The 18,195-nt window shown below is 38.3% G+C and overlaps 3 protein-coding genes across 3 annotated transcripts; 2 read left to right on the forward strand and 1 right to left on the reverse strand.

Moving 5' to 3' along the window:
- Nucleotides 1–1,813: 1,813 nt before the first annotated feature.
- On the forward strand, nt 1,814–10,488 carry LOC149243739 (disease resistance protein RUN1-like). The gene is made up of 7 exons (XM_089371295.1): nt 1,814–2,304; nt 2,660–2,809; nt 8,456–8,543; nt 8,712–9,662; nt 9,778–9,936; nt 10,028–10,345; nt 10,426–10,488. The coding sequence occupies exons 1-7, from the start codon at nt 1,814–1,816 to the stop codon at nt 10,486–10,488; spliced, it is 2,220 nt and encodes a 739-aa protein (XP_089227421.1).
- Nucleotides 10,489–10,956: 468 nt separating this feature from the next.
- Nucleotides 10,957–12,930, reverse strand: LOC149243740 (uncharacterized). Its single transcript, XM_089367854.1, has one exon. The coding sequence runs from the start codon at nt 12,922–12,924 to the stop codon at nt 10,984–10,986; it is 1,941 nt and encodes a 646-aa protein (XP_089223980.1). The 5' UTR covers nt 12,925–12,930; the 3' UTR covers nt 10,957–10,983.
- A 416-nt stretch (nt 12,931–13,346) lies between these two features.
- LOC149243741 (uncharacterized) lies at nt 13,347–15,472 on the forward strand. The gene is made up of 3 exons (XM_089367856.1): nt 13,347–14,478; nt 14,689–14,751; nt 14,859–15,472. The coding sequence occupies exons 1-3, from the start codon at nt 13,468–13,470 to the stop codon at nt 15,363–15,365; spliced, it is 1,581 nt and encodes a 526-aa protein (XP_089223982.1). The 5' UTR covers nt 13,347–13,467; the 3' UTR covers nt 15,366–15,472.
- Nucleotides 15,473–18,195: the final 2,723 nt, after the last annotated feature.

An 18,195-nucleotide genomic window follows, 5' to 3' on the forward strand; every position in this document is an offset into this window, starting at 1 on the left:
TATTACATTTACCAAACATTTAATTTATATTGTTACTCTAATAAATATATTAATGCAAGAGCTATCTAAACAACTGGTTGCCAACCATACAACTATCTCACATTTGAACGGTTAGATACTAGCCACATGGCTACCTCATCCACTATCTAATGTTCACTCTTACTCTTACCCTTTATAACGCAAATCCATTTTAAACATTGTTGGCATTTCTATGATACTCTTGCAATGGCCTTATCAATCTTTCTTTGTCAAGCACATGAAGCATTATTTTCATCTTTGATCAGATCTCGTATTGTCTATGGAGAAATTGTTAGAGAGTGTGTAAATGGTGGCACCATAACAAAATTTTGATAAATTATAGGTGCCCGATGTCTAGAAGACTCTTGCCACCATCATCTACCATCACCTCACAAGCTATGAGTTGAATGTCTTTCTTGCAATCCATGGCGAAACATGGTTAATATAAACAAGAAATTGAACTAGTTATCATGGTTATTCATACTCATAGTTAACCATATGATTTATTGTGGTTAATCTTTTTCAATTATGGTTAATTATGTTCCCTAATGGTGAATATTCATTTACTCTTGGTTAACTATGGTTAATCTTTATTTACTTTGTCATTCATCAACTATCATCAACCATTGTTAACTACAACCAACCACCATAAACTATAATAAACCATAATTTAATAATCCTCCAAATCAAATTAATCAATAATTTAAACACCACATTAATAAAATGGTTGAAACATGTTAAAATCAAATTAATCAATAATTTAGACACCACATTAATAAATTGGTTAAAACATGTTAAAATCAAATTAATCAATAATTTAGACCATCACATTAATAAAATAATTCAAACATATTAATCAATATCCCTTTCCATCTTTTAAAATTAATAATTACACAATCAACCTATATCAACGACTTTAATAATAATATATGGTAATATGATAAAGTATTCTTAAGAAATTTAGTATTTTGTATGAGAAAAGATACCCTAGAATTTTAGCCATCCAAAACAAAGTCGTTGTTTCTGTGGAAAAGCTGGCAATGGTCACTCTCGATAAACAAAGTCGTACTTCTCCTTTCAAAAGCTTCTAAAAAGTCCCTCTCAAAATGAAGAAATTCACAAGTTGAAAGCGACTCTCGACCGAAGTTGTTTCTTGGAGTTTTTCAAGAGACGTACAAAAGTTATGTTTATTAAAAAGATAATAGTGACATGGAGGCGTGAAGTCCTCTTTATCGAAAACGAGTTATATGGCGGGGTGAAGTTCCGGACAAACCCATCAAAGTTTACGGGGTTGTATGAACGATGTGGGATGGAAATTTAGGCCGTATAATTTAATATAGTTGTTATCTAGTTTGGTTCAATATGGTTGTTGGTTGGGTTTTATTTATTTAACCTGCAATCACTTTAACTTATTCCGACGATAAATCACACTCATATAAAATATTTCTTTTTTAACATGATTATTTTAAAACATAAAATTACAGGTATTTAAAATTACACGTATTTTTTTATACAAATTCAAATGTATAAAAAAAGATATAAAATGTATATCAATTAATTTGTGCAGAATTTGATCTTATCCAATCATACTTCAAACTCCTTGAAAAAGTAAAGCAACAGTTAACGGAGCAACCGTCCTACAGTTAACGGAGCCACACACAAGCTTCAGTTAAATCAGCATAACGCGAACTTACATTAAATACCGTTCACATAGCGCAAATTCACATTAAAAACCGTTCACATTTCTCTCGATTTCTCCAATTGCCTCATTAATTGCGAAGTGTTCCTCTAATCTATGGCGCAGTTGCCAGAGACAGTGGAAGTGGCGGCACCATACCAAGTTTTCATAAATCACAGGGGACCCGACGTCAAGAAGACTCTTGCCACCCTCATCTACCATCGCCTCAGAAGCTATGGGTTGAGAGTCTTTCTGGATAAGGACGAATTTCGTGCCGGGGATAACATTTCTCCTGCTATCCTCGCCGCCATTCAGAGCGCTCTGGTCCATGTCACCATATTTTCTGAGCGTTATGCTGAATCGAAATGGTGCTTGGATGAGTTATGTTGGGTTTTGAGATCACACCATGAGCGCAACACCAAGATTATTCCGGTGTTTGCCGATGTTAAGCCTTCGGACCTTCGTTACGTTGAGAAAGGGCAATATGCACAAGTATTTGAAGAACACCAACGCAAAGGCAGAGTCAGCATGGAAGCCATCCAGAATTGGAAGACAGCCCTCAATCAAGTCGCGGAGATTTATGGTCCGCTGTTCGAAACAAATGGAAGGTGAATCACACCTTATTTATTGAATTTATTTTGAAGTATACGCTGGTTATGTATGTCTGGCTAGACTTAACTTTACAATCAAATCCAGTCCTTTGTCTTACAAACTTTCATACATTAATATAATGTTTAGCCATTAAAATTAAATAATAATAATATATCTCAAACCCTGAATTCATCATTATTTCTGGTTCTCACATTTCCTGAGTAATATATATCTGTTTTCTTTTAGGGGGGAGATTTTGGAGATTATTGCAAACCTTTAAATATATTTATTGGGAATCTTGAATTTATCACATTCGCTTCTAACATTTCCGAGTGCAAACCCTAACAAGTGAATATCTGTTTGCCTTTTTAGTGATTATGGGGAGATATTGGAGGAAATTGTGGATGGTGTGTTAAAAGAGGTATTTAAACGGGAAGCGTTAGAAGTCGCTAAATACCCAGTAGGCCTCGACCAAGCGGCTGAAGATTTTCAAAATGAAATTCCGCAATACGGCTATTCAATGTTGGAATTTTCTGATAAATCCCATAACAAACAGACAAAAAATCGCACTCTGTTTTTACACAGAAAAACAGAAAAATTCGCTTGCTGGAAACGGTGTTTCAGCAACACAGTTTTTTTTCAGTTGCTGAAACAGGTGTTTCAGCAACGCTGATCGTGGTGTTTCAGCAACGTAAATTTTTGACGTCAAGTATTTTTTAAGTTACGGTGTAACAGCAACAGGAAAATAACTTGCGTTTAATAAAAGTAAACTAACTGTTACAGGAATTTCATAAGAGATTGTGCTTGAAAAAAAACGCTGTTGTTTTACACAAATAAGATCTGTGTTCTCTCTTAGTAAACAAACATAAAACAAATTACAGACAAATCTGCACTGCTGTGCCTTTTTGCCTTTCCGCTCTCTGTTGCGTTTACACTGCTGTGCACTGCCGTGCCTTTCTGGAAGAATTTATCTTCACGCTGCTGCGTGCTCTTCTCTGCTGTGTATCACTCTGCTGCTACAGCTGCTAACATTAAAACAGAACTGCTGTGCGGTATTTATATGCTGAAAGATATTTGATTAAAACAATAAAATATTACAAAATATCTTCTAATGTTTATCTCAGAATTTATTGCAGCAAGGCGGTGATGCCTTTATCAAAAAACAAGTCGGCTGTCTGCAGGGGAAATCAACTGAAACTTTAATGCATATTAATGTGCAGAAATATCAAAGGCGACTTGGCTGCACCGAACAGCCTGTAACATTTACTGCAAATCAGATTCCTGTGCAGCTGTTCATTGTTGCAGTTGGAATTAAATTCCAACACTCCCCCTTAATTTCAACTGCTGCATACCCAGACATTTTCTGAAATGATCAAAACCTTTCTTTGCTAATGGTTTTGTCAAGATGTCTGCAAGCTGATCCTCTGTTCTGCAGTGCTGCAAAACAATCTCACCATTGTTAACCAATTCACGTATGAAGTGATATTTGGTGTCTATGTGCTTTGTTCTTTTATGAAAAACAGAGTTTTTAGACAATGCTATTGCTGAGCTATTGTCACAGTAAATGGTTGTGCCATTTTCTTGTTCATGACACAAATCTTTGAGAACTCTTCTCAGCCATACTGCTTGGCATGCTGCTGCTGTTGCTGCCACATACTCTGCCTCTGCTGTTGATAAAGCCACAACTGGTTGCTTCTTGGAAGCCCATGAGATGGCTCCCGATCCCATATGAAACACATATCCCGATGTGCTTTTCCTATCATCAACACTTCCAGCCCAGTCACTGTCAGTGTAACCTGTCAACATGAAACTTTCAGAAGAGGAGTATAAAATACCAAACCCCTTCGTTCCATTCACATACCTTAGAATTCTCTTGGCTGCCTGCCAATGAGTCTCTTTCGGTCTTTCCATAAATCTGGAGATTAAACTCACAGCGTGCATAATGTCCGGCCTAGTTGCAGTCAAGTACATAAGGCTGCCAACTATGCTCTTGTACAATTTTGGATCAAAATATTTGCTGCTGTCTTCTTTGGTTAATTTCAGCCCCACTACTGTTGGAGTCACAGCAGCCTTGCTGTTCTGCATGTTAAATCTCTTCAAAACAGCTTCTACATATTTATCTTGAGAAATGAAAACACCATTTTCACTTTGGTCTACTTCAATTCCAAGAAAATATCTTAAGAAGCCTAAGTCAGTCATTTCAAATTCACTCTTCATGACTGCTTTAAAATCAGCAATGAGAGAAGCATCATTGCTAGTAAAAATCAGATCATCTACATATAAAACAACAATAATAATCTTACCGTCATTCTGCTTTATGTAGAGTGTGGGTTCACCATCACACTTATCAAACCCATTCTCAATCAGATAAGCATCAATTCTGCTATACCATGCTCTTGGAGCTTGCTTCAGCCCATAAAGAGCCTTCTTCAGTTTACAAACTTTATGCTCTTGTCCTTCAACTTCATAGCCCGGAGGTTGATCAACATAAACCTCTTCTTTTAACACTCCATTCAGGAATGCAGATTTAACATCCATCTGATAAATCTTCCATTTGTGTTGTGCTGCAATAGACAACACTGTTTTGACTGTTTCCATCCTTGCTACTGGTGCAAAGGTTTCATCATAGTCTCTGCCTTATTGCTGCTTGTAGCCTTTCACAACAAGCCTTGCTTTGTGCCTGTCAATCTTACCTTCGGCATTACTCTTGGTCTTATAAACCCACTTAACTCCAATGGCATCTTTGCCTTTAGGGAGATCCACTAACTCCCATGTTTTACTCTTCTCTATTGCACCAATTTCTTCATTCATTGCTTCAATCCATTTATCTTCATTTACAGCATCTTCAAAATGGATTGGGTCATCAATATGACAATACAAAGCGAATAATGAATTCAGACCAGTATTGTTACTTACCTCTCCTTGTTCATAAATCTCACTCAGATTTCTGAATCTTGGTCTTCTTGGTGTGCTTGGAGTTCCATCCGAACTTGAGGGTGTATTTGATCCCTGTGCTGTTTCAGCAGTTGCTGTTTCAGCAGTTGCTGTTTGTGGTGTAACAGCAACTGTTCTTCCTTGACTTCTCAAGGCTGTTCGGATTCCAGCTTGTGGTGTGGTTTGTTGTACTTGCTGTGGTGTAGGAGGAGCCACCAAGGAAGGATTATTTGCTGCTGTCCCTTCCTCTTCTTCTTCATGAGACACTATTGTCTTCACATTCACTGTTTTATCCAAGCTTCCATCCCAAGCTTCATCTTCAATGAACTGCACATCTCTGCTTACTATTAACTTCTTGGTGGATGGATTATAGAGTTTATATGCCTTTGACTCATCACAATAGCCAATAAAGACACACTTCTCCCCCTTACTATCAAGCTTTTTCCTTAGCTGATCCGGTACATGTGCATATGCCACACAACCGAATACTCTCATGTGAGTGACAGTTTGCTTTTGACCACTCCATGCCTCTTCTGGTATTCTGTTCATGACAGCTTTAGTTGGGCATCTATTCAAGATGTAAACTGCGCAAGTAACAGCTTCTGCCCAATACTCATACGGCAAATGTTTTGCCTTCAACATACTTCTGACCATGTCAAGAATGGTCCTATTCTTTCTTTCAGCAACACCGTTTTGCTGAGGTGTATACCTTGCTGTGAACTGCTTTTGTATGCCATTTTCTCTGCAAAAACGCAGAAATTCTTGGGAGATGTACTCTCCTCCTCTATCTGTTCTGAGCACTTTGATATAATGTCCACTCTGCTTTTCAACAAGAGTTTTGAAGTGGCGGAATTTCTCAAACACTTCACTCTTCTGTTTCAGCATATACACCCATGTCTTTCTGGTGTAATCATCAATAAAAGTTAAAACATATCTATTTCCAGCAAATGATGGTATTTGCATCGGTCCACACACATCAGAGTGAACAATTTCCAAGGGTGCTTTTGCCCTTATACTCTTTCCTGCTGGAAAGCTTTCTTTATGTTGCTTGCCCAAGATGCAGCCTTCACAAAGGCTGTCCGGTTTCTCAATCAACGACAATCCCTTTACCATGCCCTTTCTGTGCAACAGATTCAGGCCTCCGAAATTGAGATGTCCAAATCTCAAATGCCACAACCAATTCACATCTTTCACCTGTTCTTGAAAGACTTCTTGTGTTACAGCCGCAATAGTTCTGCCTTCCTTCAAATCTGCCCTGAGTTTGAGAGGAAACATTCTATTGCTGGTCATCTGCACCTGTGCAATGATCTTCTTACTTGGAGGTATGTCTCTGATAGTACACAAATCATCTTTGAAGAACACGTTGTAACCTTTGTTCATGAGCTGTCCAATGCTCAAAAGATTACATTTCAGACCAGGTACATAGTATACAGCTTGCACAGTCATCTGTTCTCCATTTTTTGCTCGAATATTGACACTGCCCTTACCCTTGACAGTTATCTTATCATCAGTCCCTGTTGTTACCTCAGATTTCACATTTTCATCCAGATTGGCAAACATTTCAATATTTCCAGTCATGTGATTACTACAACCTGAGTCTAAGAACCAAAAATCTTCTTGCTTGTCTTGTGCTATGTTACATGTTAACAGCACATTCTTTGGGTTCTTATCTTCTTCATTTGCAAAATTAACATTCTGCCTATTGTTCATGTCATTTTGTTTTTTCTTGCATTCATTGGCATAGTGTCCAAATTTTTTACAATAATGACATTGGACTTGGGATTTGTCATACCTTTGTCCATGAGCTTGATGTTTGCTTGAACCTTCAGCTTGGTTCTGATTGCAGCTCCTTCCGCTTGTGCTAGCTGGATAATTTCTGCCTCTGTTTTGGCTTCTTCCACGACCTCTGTAATTTGCTCTGCCTCTACCTCTTCTTTGGCCAAAAGACATCTGAGTCTTGAATGCTTGCTCAAAAGAGGAATCTGTTCCTCTACTCAGTCTGTGTTCATGAGACAACAGAGAAGCACTCAGCTCATCTACCGTGAACTGTGAGAGATCTTTTGTTTCTTCTATTGCCACCACAATAGATTCAAACCTTGAGGGTAAACATCTCAAGATTTTATCTACAACCCTTCTATCTTCAAGAATCTCACCATGAGATCTTATCTGGGTTATCAATCCAATAACCTGAGTGAAGAATGAATCTATTGTATCAGATTCCTTCATGCTGAGATTTTCAAAGTCTCTCCTCAACATCTGCAACTTTGCAGTCTTCACCTTCTCCATGCCTTGATAGACAGTTTGGAGAATATCCCATGCCTCTTTGGACTTTTTTGCTGCTGCAATCCGCGGAAAAACACTTTCATGTACTGATTGGAAGAGGAAAAAGAGGGCTTTGGCATCCTTCTTTCTGTCACCCTTCAATTGGTCTCTTTCTGCTGCTGTCAAAGCAGCCAGTGCTGTTGCATCTGCAGGTTCAGCATAACCTGTTTCAACCAGCTCCCATATTCCTTGAGAAGCAAACAATGCTTTCATTGTTATGGACCAATAACTGTAATTTTTCCCATTAAACTGAGGCAGTTGGGGATTTGTCAAACCTGTTCCAGTATCTGCCATCTTAACCTGTACTGGTAAAGAAAAGATACTGACTGTATTTTTTTTTAAAAAACAAGCAAAAACTTTCTCTGCTGAAAAATCTGCTCAACAAACTTCTTACAGCTCCTACAGTGAAAAACAATCTCTGTTTTTGACTCACTGAGTGCCTAGACTAGCTCCGATACCATGTTGGAATTTTCTGATAAATCCCATAACAAACAGACAAAAAATCGCACTCTGTTTTTACAGAGAAAAACAGAAAAATTCGCTTGCTGGAAACGGTGTTTCGGCAACACAGTTTTTTTTTCAGTTGCTGAAACAGGTGTTTCAGCAACGCTGATCGTGGTGTTTCAGCAACGTAAATTTTTGACGTCAAGTAATTTTTAAGTTACGGTGTAACAGCAACAGGAAAATAACTTGCGTTTAATAAAAGTAAACTAACTGTTACAGGAATTTCATAAGAGATTGTGCTTGAAAAAAAACGTTGTTGTTTTACACAAATAAGATCTGTGTTCTCTCTTAGTAAACAAACATAAAACAAATTACAGACAAATCTGCACTGCTGTGCATTTTTGCCTTTCCGCTCTCTGCTACACTGTTGCGTTTACACTGCTGTGCACTGCCGTGCCTTTCTGGAAGAATTTATCTTCACGCTGCTGCGTGCTCTTCTCTGCTGTGTATCACTCTGCTGCTACAGCTGCTAACATTAAAACAGAACTGCTGTGCGGTATTTATATGCTGAAAGATATTTGATTAAAACAATAAAATATTACAAAATATCTTCTAATGTTTATCTCAGAATTTATTGCAGCAAGGCGGTGATGCCTTTATCAAAAAACAAGTCGGTTGTCTGCAGGGGAAATCAACTGAAACTTTAATGCATATTAATGTGCAGAAATATCAAAGGCGACTTGGCTGCACCGAACAGCCTGTAACATTTACTGCAAATCAGATTCCTGTGCAGCTGTTCATTGTTGCAGTTGGAATTAAATTCCAACATTCAAAGGCTACAATTATTGTGGGGATTGCGGGAATGGGCGGTATAGGAAAATCAACTCTTGTTAAATATCTCTATAACTCCAGAGGACCTGATTTCAGTAGATCAAGTATTTTGTTTGAAGTCAGAAAAAGGGATTTGCTATCTCTGCAGAACAGGCTCCTCCGTGATCTGTTGGGTAATTATGATTTGCACCATATTGACAGTACCTCTCAAGGGAGACGTATTTTACAAGATTGCTTACCACTTCTCCCCCCTGTTTTTATAGTTCTGGATGACGTTGATCATATGGATCAAATAGAAAGTCTGCTAGATGTGGATGCCGTGGCATCTGGGAGTCGGATATTAATCACATCTCGTGAAAAGGATTTGTTCAGACGCTTTTCTGCGAAAATTGTGGTCTACAATGTAAAGCCATTGCATAAAAGGCATGCCCGAGAGCTCTTCTGCCGGCATGCTTTTTCTCGACCTATACCATCTGAAGAGCTCGAAAATTTAGTTGAGGAGTTCTTGAAAATTTGTGGGGGGCTGCCTTTGTCCTTGAAGGTTTTTGGAGGACTGTTTGTTGGTCAGTGTGACAAAGAGTACTGGAAGCGGCAGTTGGAAAAGTTGTCTTCAACACTACCAGACGGTATAGTAAAGTCTCTAAGAGTGAGTTACGATGCTCTGGACCCCGAAGAGAAAGAGGTATTTTTGGACATTGGCTGTTTCTTTGTTGGGGAAGACAAGGAATCAGCGATTCGAGTCTTGGAAGAATTATATGACCACAGCAGAAGTGGAGACAATCTGGAAAGTCTCCGTCAAAAATGTCTCTTGGACTTCCATTATGACAGAAAGCTGAAATATCCGGTAAGCCTTGTGTTTTTTAAATGCAGTAACACCAATGTTCATCAATCTGCCAAAGAAAACGTAACCCCTGCGAATACTTACCTTTTGCTTACTTCTTTTCTTTTTCTTGTTTCAGAACATCGACTACGATGATTTCGGCCTATCTAAGATTACAATGCACGATCAACTTAGGGAATTGGCAATACATATTGCCCGGGAAGAATTTCGTGCGTTCCCAATGTGTAAACCACTGAGGCTTAATTCGTCCAATATAAATGAATTTCGGAAATTGCCGGTACGTGTATTGGCTTTCTTTGTGTCATTTTATTTGATAATGTTGAAAGGTTGGAATTTTTAAGTTTCAGGTTGATTAATGTGATTCTCAGACCGCATCAAGGTTACAGATTCGGGGAATTAGGTTCTGGAATAAAGAAGACCCATTTTATTTCTGGCGGGACACTAGGTGTGAAGGTCTGCGTCTCCTTGTAATTGAAAATGTAGATCTATCTTCATCATTTTACGAGTGGAAAAAGAGTTTCAATGTGTCGGGAGAGTTGGTATGGCTTCGCTTGCGCAATCTCAAAATCACGCCCAGTTTCTCGTCGGGTTTATTCCCCTCCGTGTCTCTGCGAAGATTAAGAGTTTTGGAAATTCAGGGTCTGAGTAACAGTGTCGAACAGTTTTTCGACAATTTTGATGAAGATGTAAGTGCATCTCAGTGAACATTTTGCCGTTCATTTTGTTCCACCTTAAATTAAATTAACAGGTTCTATGTGCTTTTCAGCTTCCCCGGCACTTAACTGATTTGAATATTGTCTACACGGGCGGAGATACTTCAAGGGTGTAAGATTTGTGAGAAACACAGATAGATCTAGATCTGTAAAACAATAACAAGCTTGCAAGGCAAAGAAGAAAGCGAGCAAGAATTGAGAAAGAATGAAAAGTAATTCTACATTATGAGGTTTAGTATAAATACATAAAAGCACTTAAGTTAAGCTTAGTTGTGCATGCAATAACTAAAGCTAACTAAAGCTAAGTGTGCTGTGCCGCATGCATGCAAACAATGAGTTCACTGGACCTAATCTAGGTGCATGTACACCAGCACAACTAGTCTACAGCTAGTCTAAGTCTACGGCTAGTCTACAGCTAGTGCATGTACACCAACACCCCCCCTTAAGCGTAACTTAGGTGAGTGTGATGCAATAATGAATGAGTCCCGGCAACACGGCCATTTTAGGTACCCATATACAATGCATAAAAATGAGGAAAGAGGGAAAACCCAGTGGGAAGAAAACCCCCCTCAAATATAATGCAAAAATAGAGATAAATCTTCATGATATGATCATGCAGAAGTGGAATAAACGTTAAAATTGAAGCGGGAGATGTCGCTGGTGCTGATTTGGATGCCTCCACTCACTGACTTCACTACTGATCCTCCGCGGCTTACCGTGGCAGACTGTTGCCCTTCGCTGAAATCCATACTGTATGTGTTAATCCCCGCTGGAGCACTGAACGTCTGGGAAGCGCTCCCAGAATTCAACACTACCATGGAAGCGTCTGTCAGTACTGTAGTTACGTGTACTTTATCGCTCAGCTCATCGGAGTGCAACACCTTGCAACTGTCGATGGTGGCATTGGCGTTCTTGGATTGGGTGTAATAGAACAGGTAGAGAGCGTCCTCTGTCACGGCGGGCTCGCTGCCCGTCTTGTACCATCGGATGTAATGCTCGCCCAGATCCAGGTACGCCTGGTGTGTGAAGCTCGCCACGCTCTTGGCGTTATCGCCTTGGCTCAGCGGAGGTGCCACGTAGGAGCTCTCCAACCAGTCATTCCACGTGACGATCTCGACTAGAGGTGGGTTGAGGCTTATGATCTGCTGCCATCGGGTGAGCCAGAGGCCCGGGCCTTGATAATTGCCCTTCACTTGGCAATTGCAATTATTTTCGTCGGAATTCATGCACGCCGACGAGCAACAGCTATCGCTCTGGATGTTCTTGAAGAACCAAGGGCTCGGGGTAGCCATGTACACCTTACCCTTCTCGTTACAGGCCTGCAGATAATTGCTGTCCTTGTCACCCGACGGCGTCTGGAGAGCCGAGTCGTAGTAAGGCCAGGCCGAGGTGTCCCACGCCATGAGACCGGTTGGCCCTCCATGGGCGACGTGTAGGCGAATTCGGACCACCCAATCTGGGGGCCGTTCCAGCGCATAATCATCGATGTCAAGATCGTTGGTGAATCTGAGAGGAACTCCTCCTGCTTCAGTTGGTGAGCACGACATTAGGCTTTCCGCGGCGGCCTGTATGAGACTCGAATTGAAGTAGGAGTTGCCCTTCTTGCCGATGCTGACGACTGTGTAATTGATGCCGAGCTCGCGAAGCTCCGCCATGCGGCGCTCGGCCTTCTTCAAGACGAAATTGTTGTAACCGCCGCAGAGGCCGCGATCGCCCGTGACGACGACGATGGCGATCTTCTTGATAGGACGGATTTGCGTGAGAGGAATGTCGATGTCCTCGGTCTGGAGCTGGTCGTTGAGGTTGTAGAGAACCTGGACGAGGGTTTCTGAGAAGGGACGCCCGTTCACCACAGCTTCCTGAGCACGGCGGACCTTGGCAGCGGCCACTTTCTGCGCTTTGTTGGCAGTCCAGGACTCATTATCGGGGCTATCGGGGTGGCCCTTTTCTTGGGCGTCCAAACCCTCAACGATATTCGTGCTTCCCGCGCAGACCAGTTGATCGACGACGAAACCCGTGAATTCGAACTCTTGGTCATCATCGGGTTGTAAGCTTGTTTGCCTTTCAATCTCTCGCAAGTTCGAAATCGAATCCAGAGGATCGTCGTCTTCGTACTCACCACCGTCGGTTTCTTGGAGACCTTGGACGTAGTTGGTGGCGTACAGGCTGGCGACATGAGGGTCCTCCGGTTCTAAGCTAAAGCTTTCATGACAATTTCTATAGATTGCAATTGAATCCTCTACCATTTTAAGCATTTCATTTTGTTTTCCAAACAATTCTTCCAAAATTTTCCATACCTGATTTGGAGTTGAACATGATTCAACATAAAATAGCAGTTCCGGAGAAATAGAAAAACATAGGATGCCGAAGGCCTCGTCCATGCGATTGAAATATCTTGATTTCTCCACTGCCGATGTTGGTTCAACTTCCGTTTCCATGGTTATTCGAAATAAGCCTCTACTTCTGAGATGAAGTTGAATCTTTGGCTTCCATTCGAAATAGTTATATGGAGTGAGAATTGCCGATGGTGGAAACTCCAATTTAGACTCCATTCTTTCTTGTTGCTTCAATCTTCTGAACCTGCAAATAAATTGCTTGTGCACTGATTTACAAATCCCTGTGCTCCGATACCATGTAAGATTTGTGAGAAACACAGATAGATCTAGATCTGTAAAACAATAACAAGCTTGCAAGGCAAAGAAGAAAGCGAGCAAGAATTGAGAAAGAATGAAAAGTAATTCTACATTATGAGGTTTAGTATAAATACATAAAAGCACTTAAGTTAAGCTTAGTTGTGCATGCAATAACTAAAGCTAACTAAAGCTAAGTGTGCTGTGCCGCATGCATGCAAACAATGAGTTCACTGAACCTAATCTAGGTGCATGTACACCAGCACAACTAGTCTACAGCTAGTCTAAGTCTACGGCTAGTCTACAGCTAGTGCATGTACACCAACAAAGGGATGGCCTGGCCTCGCACATATCTCAACTAAGCCCGGACAAACAGCATCTTCAGGACAGAGAACATCTTTAATTTCTCAGTCTATACTAAATGAATCTCCTCTTTTCCGCTATCTAGAAAACTGGGTTACCCGCATGAGAACTTTGACTAATCTAGTGTTGAAAAATCTAGGATTCCTGCAATCTCTTCCAATCGATTTTTCCCATCTTCCAAACTTAAGACATTTAGATCTTTCTGGCTGCTCTCAACTGACTGAATTGCCCAATGCCTTTTCTGAGTTAGTGCAACTTCAATATTTGGCATTGCGAGACTGCTCCGAGCTGTCAATCCCACCGGATATTTTGGGAGAAATTACCACACTTGAGCATGTTGACTTCAAAGGCTGTGATAAATTGGTATACCTGCCAGGGAGAATCCCGTATCAAAGGCATTTAAGATATCTGAATTTACTTGGCACCCGTGTATCACAATTACCATACAACTTGGGAATGCTTGACAAGTTAGAACAAATAACAATAGGGAGCCCAGCGTTAAAAGACATACCACTTACTGTAGCCAATTTGAGGGGATTAACAAAGCTGTTTCTGATTCAATGCTGCTGTCTCCACCGAATCTTACCAGAAGGAATTGCAGCACCAAATATCAAGATTTTGGCTATAGACGGTTGTCCCATAGACAACTTCAGTTTTCAGGATCAGGGGAACGTGGACGCTCAAAACATATATTCGAGAGTTGGCATGAGTTTTTTAAGAGATTTGACTTTAACTAATACATCCATATCCCAGATATCCATTTCTGATTGTGTTTCCCCCATGCTTGAAACTATTGATCTTTCAGGAAATATTCAGCTAATGAGCATTGATGCCTTGCCATCAACACTAGTAAGCCTCAACCTGCAAAACTGTTGTGCATTGAAGACATTAACAAGCCTTTCAAATCTAGCAAATCTTAAATTCCTCAACATAAATAGGTGTTTGAGCCTGCAAGCACTGAATATCGAAGGCCTTGAATCGTTAGAAAAGATTAAAGCGGGGGAATGTTGGGAGCTGCAGAGGATACAAGGATTAAATCAGCGGGAACGATTGAATTGCCTCCACTTTTCAACAAACAATAGAGTTATCTGGAATGATATTTGCCGATTTTTGGTGGGTATTTGTTCTTCAATATATCGAAATATTCCTTCCTACAAAAGTTATCATTTTTTTTGTGCTAATTAGGGAACCTGGGACTAATGTGGACGTGTAATCTTAGTATTTGTTTAATGTTAGGATATCACAATTTGAATTTGTAAAAGCAATACAGTATACTTTGTATCATATCATTGAAAGATGAAATAATTTGGGAAATATGTGCAGAGATCGCCCACTCACCAAAAGCCATCAACTGCCATCTTTAGTGGAGGAACGGATATTTATAACGTGGGTATTCGATTTTACCGAAAGCAAGGCATGCAGGAAACATATTATAATGAAAGCAATAATCGCTACTTTCAATCGGCTGAAAAGAATTTATGAAATTTGTGCAGATATTTGATGAAGGAGATATGCTGCGGATTGCTAAGAAGTTTGATCTTCAACCAATTGACATTTTCTTTGGGAATGGAATAGACGGGTCAAGCTTTTCTGCGGGGAAGTTAAATAATTTAAATAGATATAGTGCAATATTGATATGCTTTATCACCAACAATGTCAAGTCGAGCTTCCATGTCATATTTAGAACGTTTCATGATGGATCATTTCTGGAGTATTCAAGCCACACTAGAAACAGAGGTGGAAGAGGCATACATGTATTTATGTGGACAAAAGACTCTCCTTTGTTTAGAGAGTACAGAGTCTGCGGGCATATTCAGGTACATTTCATCCATAGCAGTACTGAACAAAATAGTATTTGTGATCGGCTGGAAATTCTAAAAATGTTAAAGATGGAAGGTATAACGAGTAGCAGTGATGTGGAGGAGGAGAGGGGATGGATAGTGACGGTCGATGAGGAAACGGATGTTACAGAAGTTTTGGGAGAATTTTGCATGTCATAAATCCTGCTGTGGGCCATGTGCTGAAGTATTTTGTTGCCCACTTGCAGAGGCTTTGCAGCCTCATATTGATAATGATTTTTTGAATTATATGTTTGATAAAATTTTGTAATGGGCCGAGTAAACCAATCAAATTGTACAGATAAAAAAAAAACCGTACTTTCATGATAATGCATTGGGTGGCTTTGTTTACAAGTAAAAATAATGGTACACTTACTTGAAGTAATACTAACGTAGACACCAAAGGAGTGGTTGTTAAATGCCGTAAAAAATTAAGATTAGGGTTAGTTTTAATTATCTTGCAGTTTAATTATTATAAAATTTAATTCAAAATATTTTATTGGTTAAGTATGATAATTTTAAATAGCTAATATTTGAAATTCTTGGTAAGGTGGAAATCATTAGAATATGTAAATTTGATTTATGGTTATAAAATAAAGATTGGGATTAAAAGATTTATCAATTTCTAATAAGAAAATAGATATTGACATATAAATAGTAAGATATTATAACTATATATATATATATCTCTGTATGTGGGGGAGAGAGGGAGTTATATACAAAGGTTTATTTTTTTAGGAGCAAATAAAATAATTATAAAATTTGATTTTGGATTTACAATTTGACGTTTTAATCAATAATATTTTTTTATTTAGGTATTGTATGATTATCTCATCACACCATATTTTTGAAAAACACATTTTAAGAAATATTTTCATTATCAAAGCCCATGGGGTTCAACGTGTATTGTTAATGCACTCAATGAGAAAATGTCATAGGTTCAAATTCCCCGGTGGATTGATTGACTAAAAAAATAGCTAACTTCACTATCAAAAAAGTATTTGCAATAGAGTTTCCAAACAATATATAGATACTTTCAACATGACAAACACTAGACAAGGAGTCCTTAATCACCCATTTAGAATCTCCCAACTAAATTTCCTACTATTGTAAATAGTCGTGGAGAATGTTAGGGAACTTAGATTGAAGTTAAGCCTAGCAAGATCTTATAAAGGAACTTTCTCATAAATATGTTTCATAGTTTCTAGTCCAAAGTAAAAATGGCACAATCCATCATTAAAGTTGTTTTTTACCAATTAAATACTGGAGGGGAGACCTTGATAAATCACTAACCAAGCAAAGACATGGATTTTGTAGGAGAAACTAATCAACTTGACACCATGCAGTGAATGAATCTAGTAAGTTTCTTCATATGAAAAACCCCACTTGGCATTGAGAATTGGCTCTAACTCATGACATCCATGAAAAATGGAGTAGAGTCTTATGAGAATAATACTTAGTCAGAGGGCACCCAAAATTCCACTTCCAATCTCTCTAAAAGAAGTCATCCATATCAATATTCGTCTTGAAAAGATCCTATTAAGGAATGAGCCCAATGATCTCCCTAAAAAGTAGTCTAACTCATAGTAGACAAGGCAAACTCCCAAGCCATCTAACACAAATTCTTCCAATGATAGGAATTTAAATCCCCAAAATCCCTCCAAATAAAAATGTTCTTGTTTGCAAGTTTTTGTGTTGTTCAGAATTTGAAGAAATAGATTCCAAATTTTTATTCACAATGAACATTTTCACTGTGGATAAAACTCCGAAATCTATTTCTTCAAAAATGTCCACTGTGAATAAAACTTCATAATCTAATTCTTCAAAAAATGTTCTTTCTGCCAAACTTTGCTTGAAAATGGCGTATATCATAAATACAAGTTTCTTATTGTTTCCAACTCTAAATTGATTTATTGATCAAATCTTAACATAATTTATTTCCTAACTTTTGACAATGCACCAAAACTATCACCTTTCTCTAAAATACCCAAATACTTAAAAATACAAATCCCAAAATCATAAAAAAAACATAAATGATGTTAAAAAAGCTAAGTAATACATAATTTTGTTAATATGTTGAAATGAAAAGAATTTATATTTCATTAACATTTACCAAAAAAATTAAACCCTCCAAACATTTATTTAAATAAAAAATAAGAAATAATAAAATTGACATTTTAAAATATTCATCCAAATATAATCAACCTTAAACTTTACATAACCCTCATTAATAATAAACATCACATAACACCCACCAAACAACGATATAATACCAACAACATAACTATGCTTCACAATCACATAGCTATGTAAATATAATGGAGCAATTCATATTGACATTGTAATGTGGTAAACTATGTTTAATTATTAATATTAATCAATAATATTAAAAGACGATTATGTTTAACCGCAGTTGAAGAGTGTTGATTTTCAAACATGTTGAACATATTCAACAACATTAGTAAATGTTGTTGACTAATTTTATAATGTCACATTGTGATGTTGGATAAATTGCAATGTAATGTAACATTGCAAAAATATTTGTCACATTTGCAATGATGTTTGTCACAGTGGGATGTTATGCACAATTCAGATGTCACTAATACTAGCATTTGCACCAGATGTTGCAAAGGAAACACCGTAAGGCATAAATTGAAGAATGCAAATATTTTATTTTTTAAATAAATGAGAAATTTATATTTAAAAATATTAATTAAAATAACATTTTAATTTTAATAACATTTTAAAGCTTAATCCAATTTAAGCCATGAGATGAAAAAGCTAAAACATGGACTGTTGACAGTACCTGGTAGGTCGGGGGTGGAAATTTAAGTTTAAATGCATAGCAATGTAAATATTATTATCTCATCTCATTTTATTTTGCAGCATATGTTCGTTTGTAAATTCCATGAATTCCATTGCATATGTTCGTTTGTAAATTCCATGAATTCCATTCCATCGGTTGTCTGAACCAATATTTAACTGTGCATAT

Source organism: Pinus tabuliformis, chromosome 8 (assembly GCF_031772625.1).
Source record: "Pinus tabuliformis cultivar Carrire ecotype Pingquan chromosome 8, CPIR1, whole genome shotgun sequence".
NCBI classification, from domain to species: Eukaryota; Viridiplantae; Streptophyta; class Pinopsida; order Pinales; family Pinaceae; genus Pinus; species Pinus tabuliformis.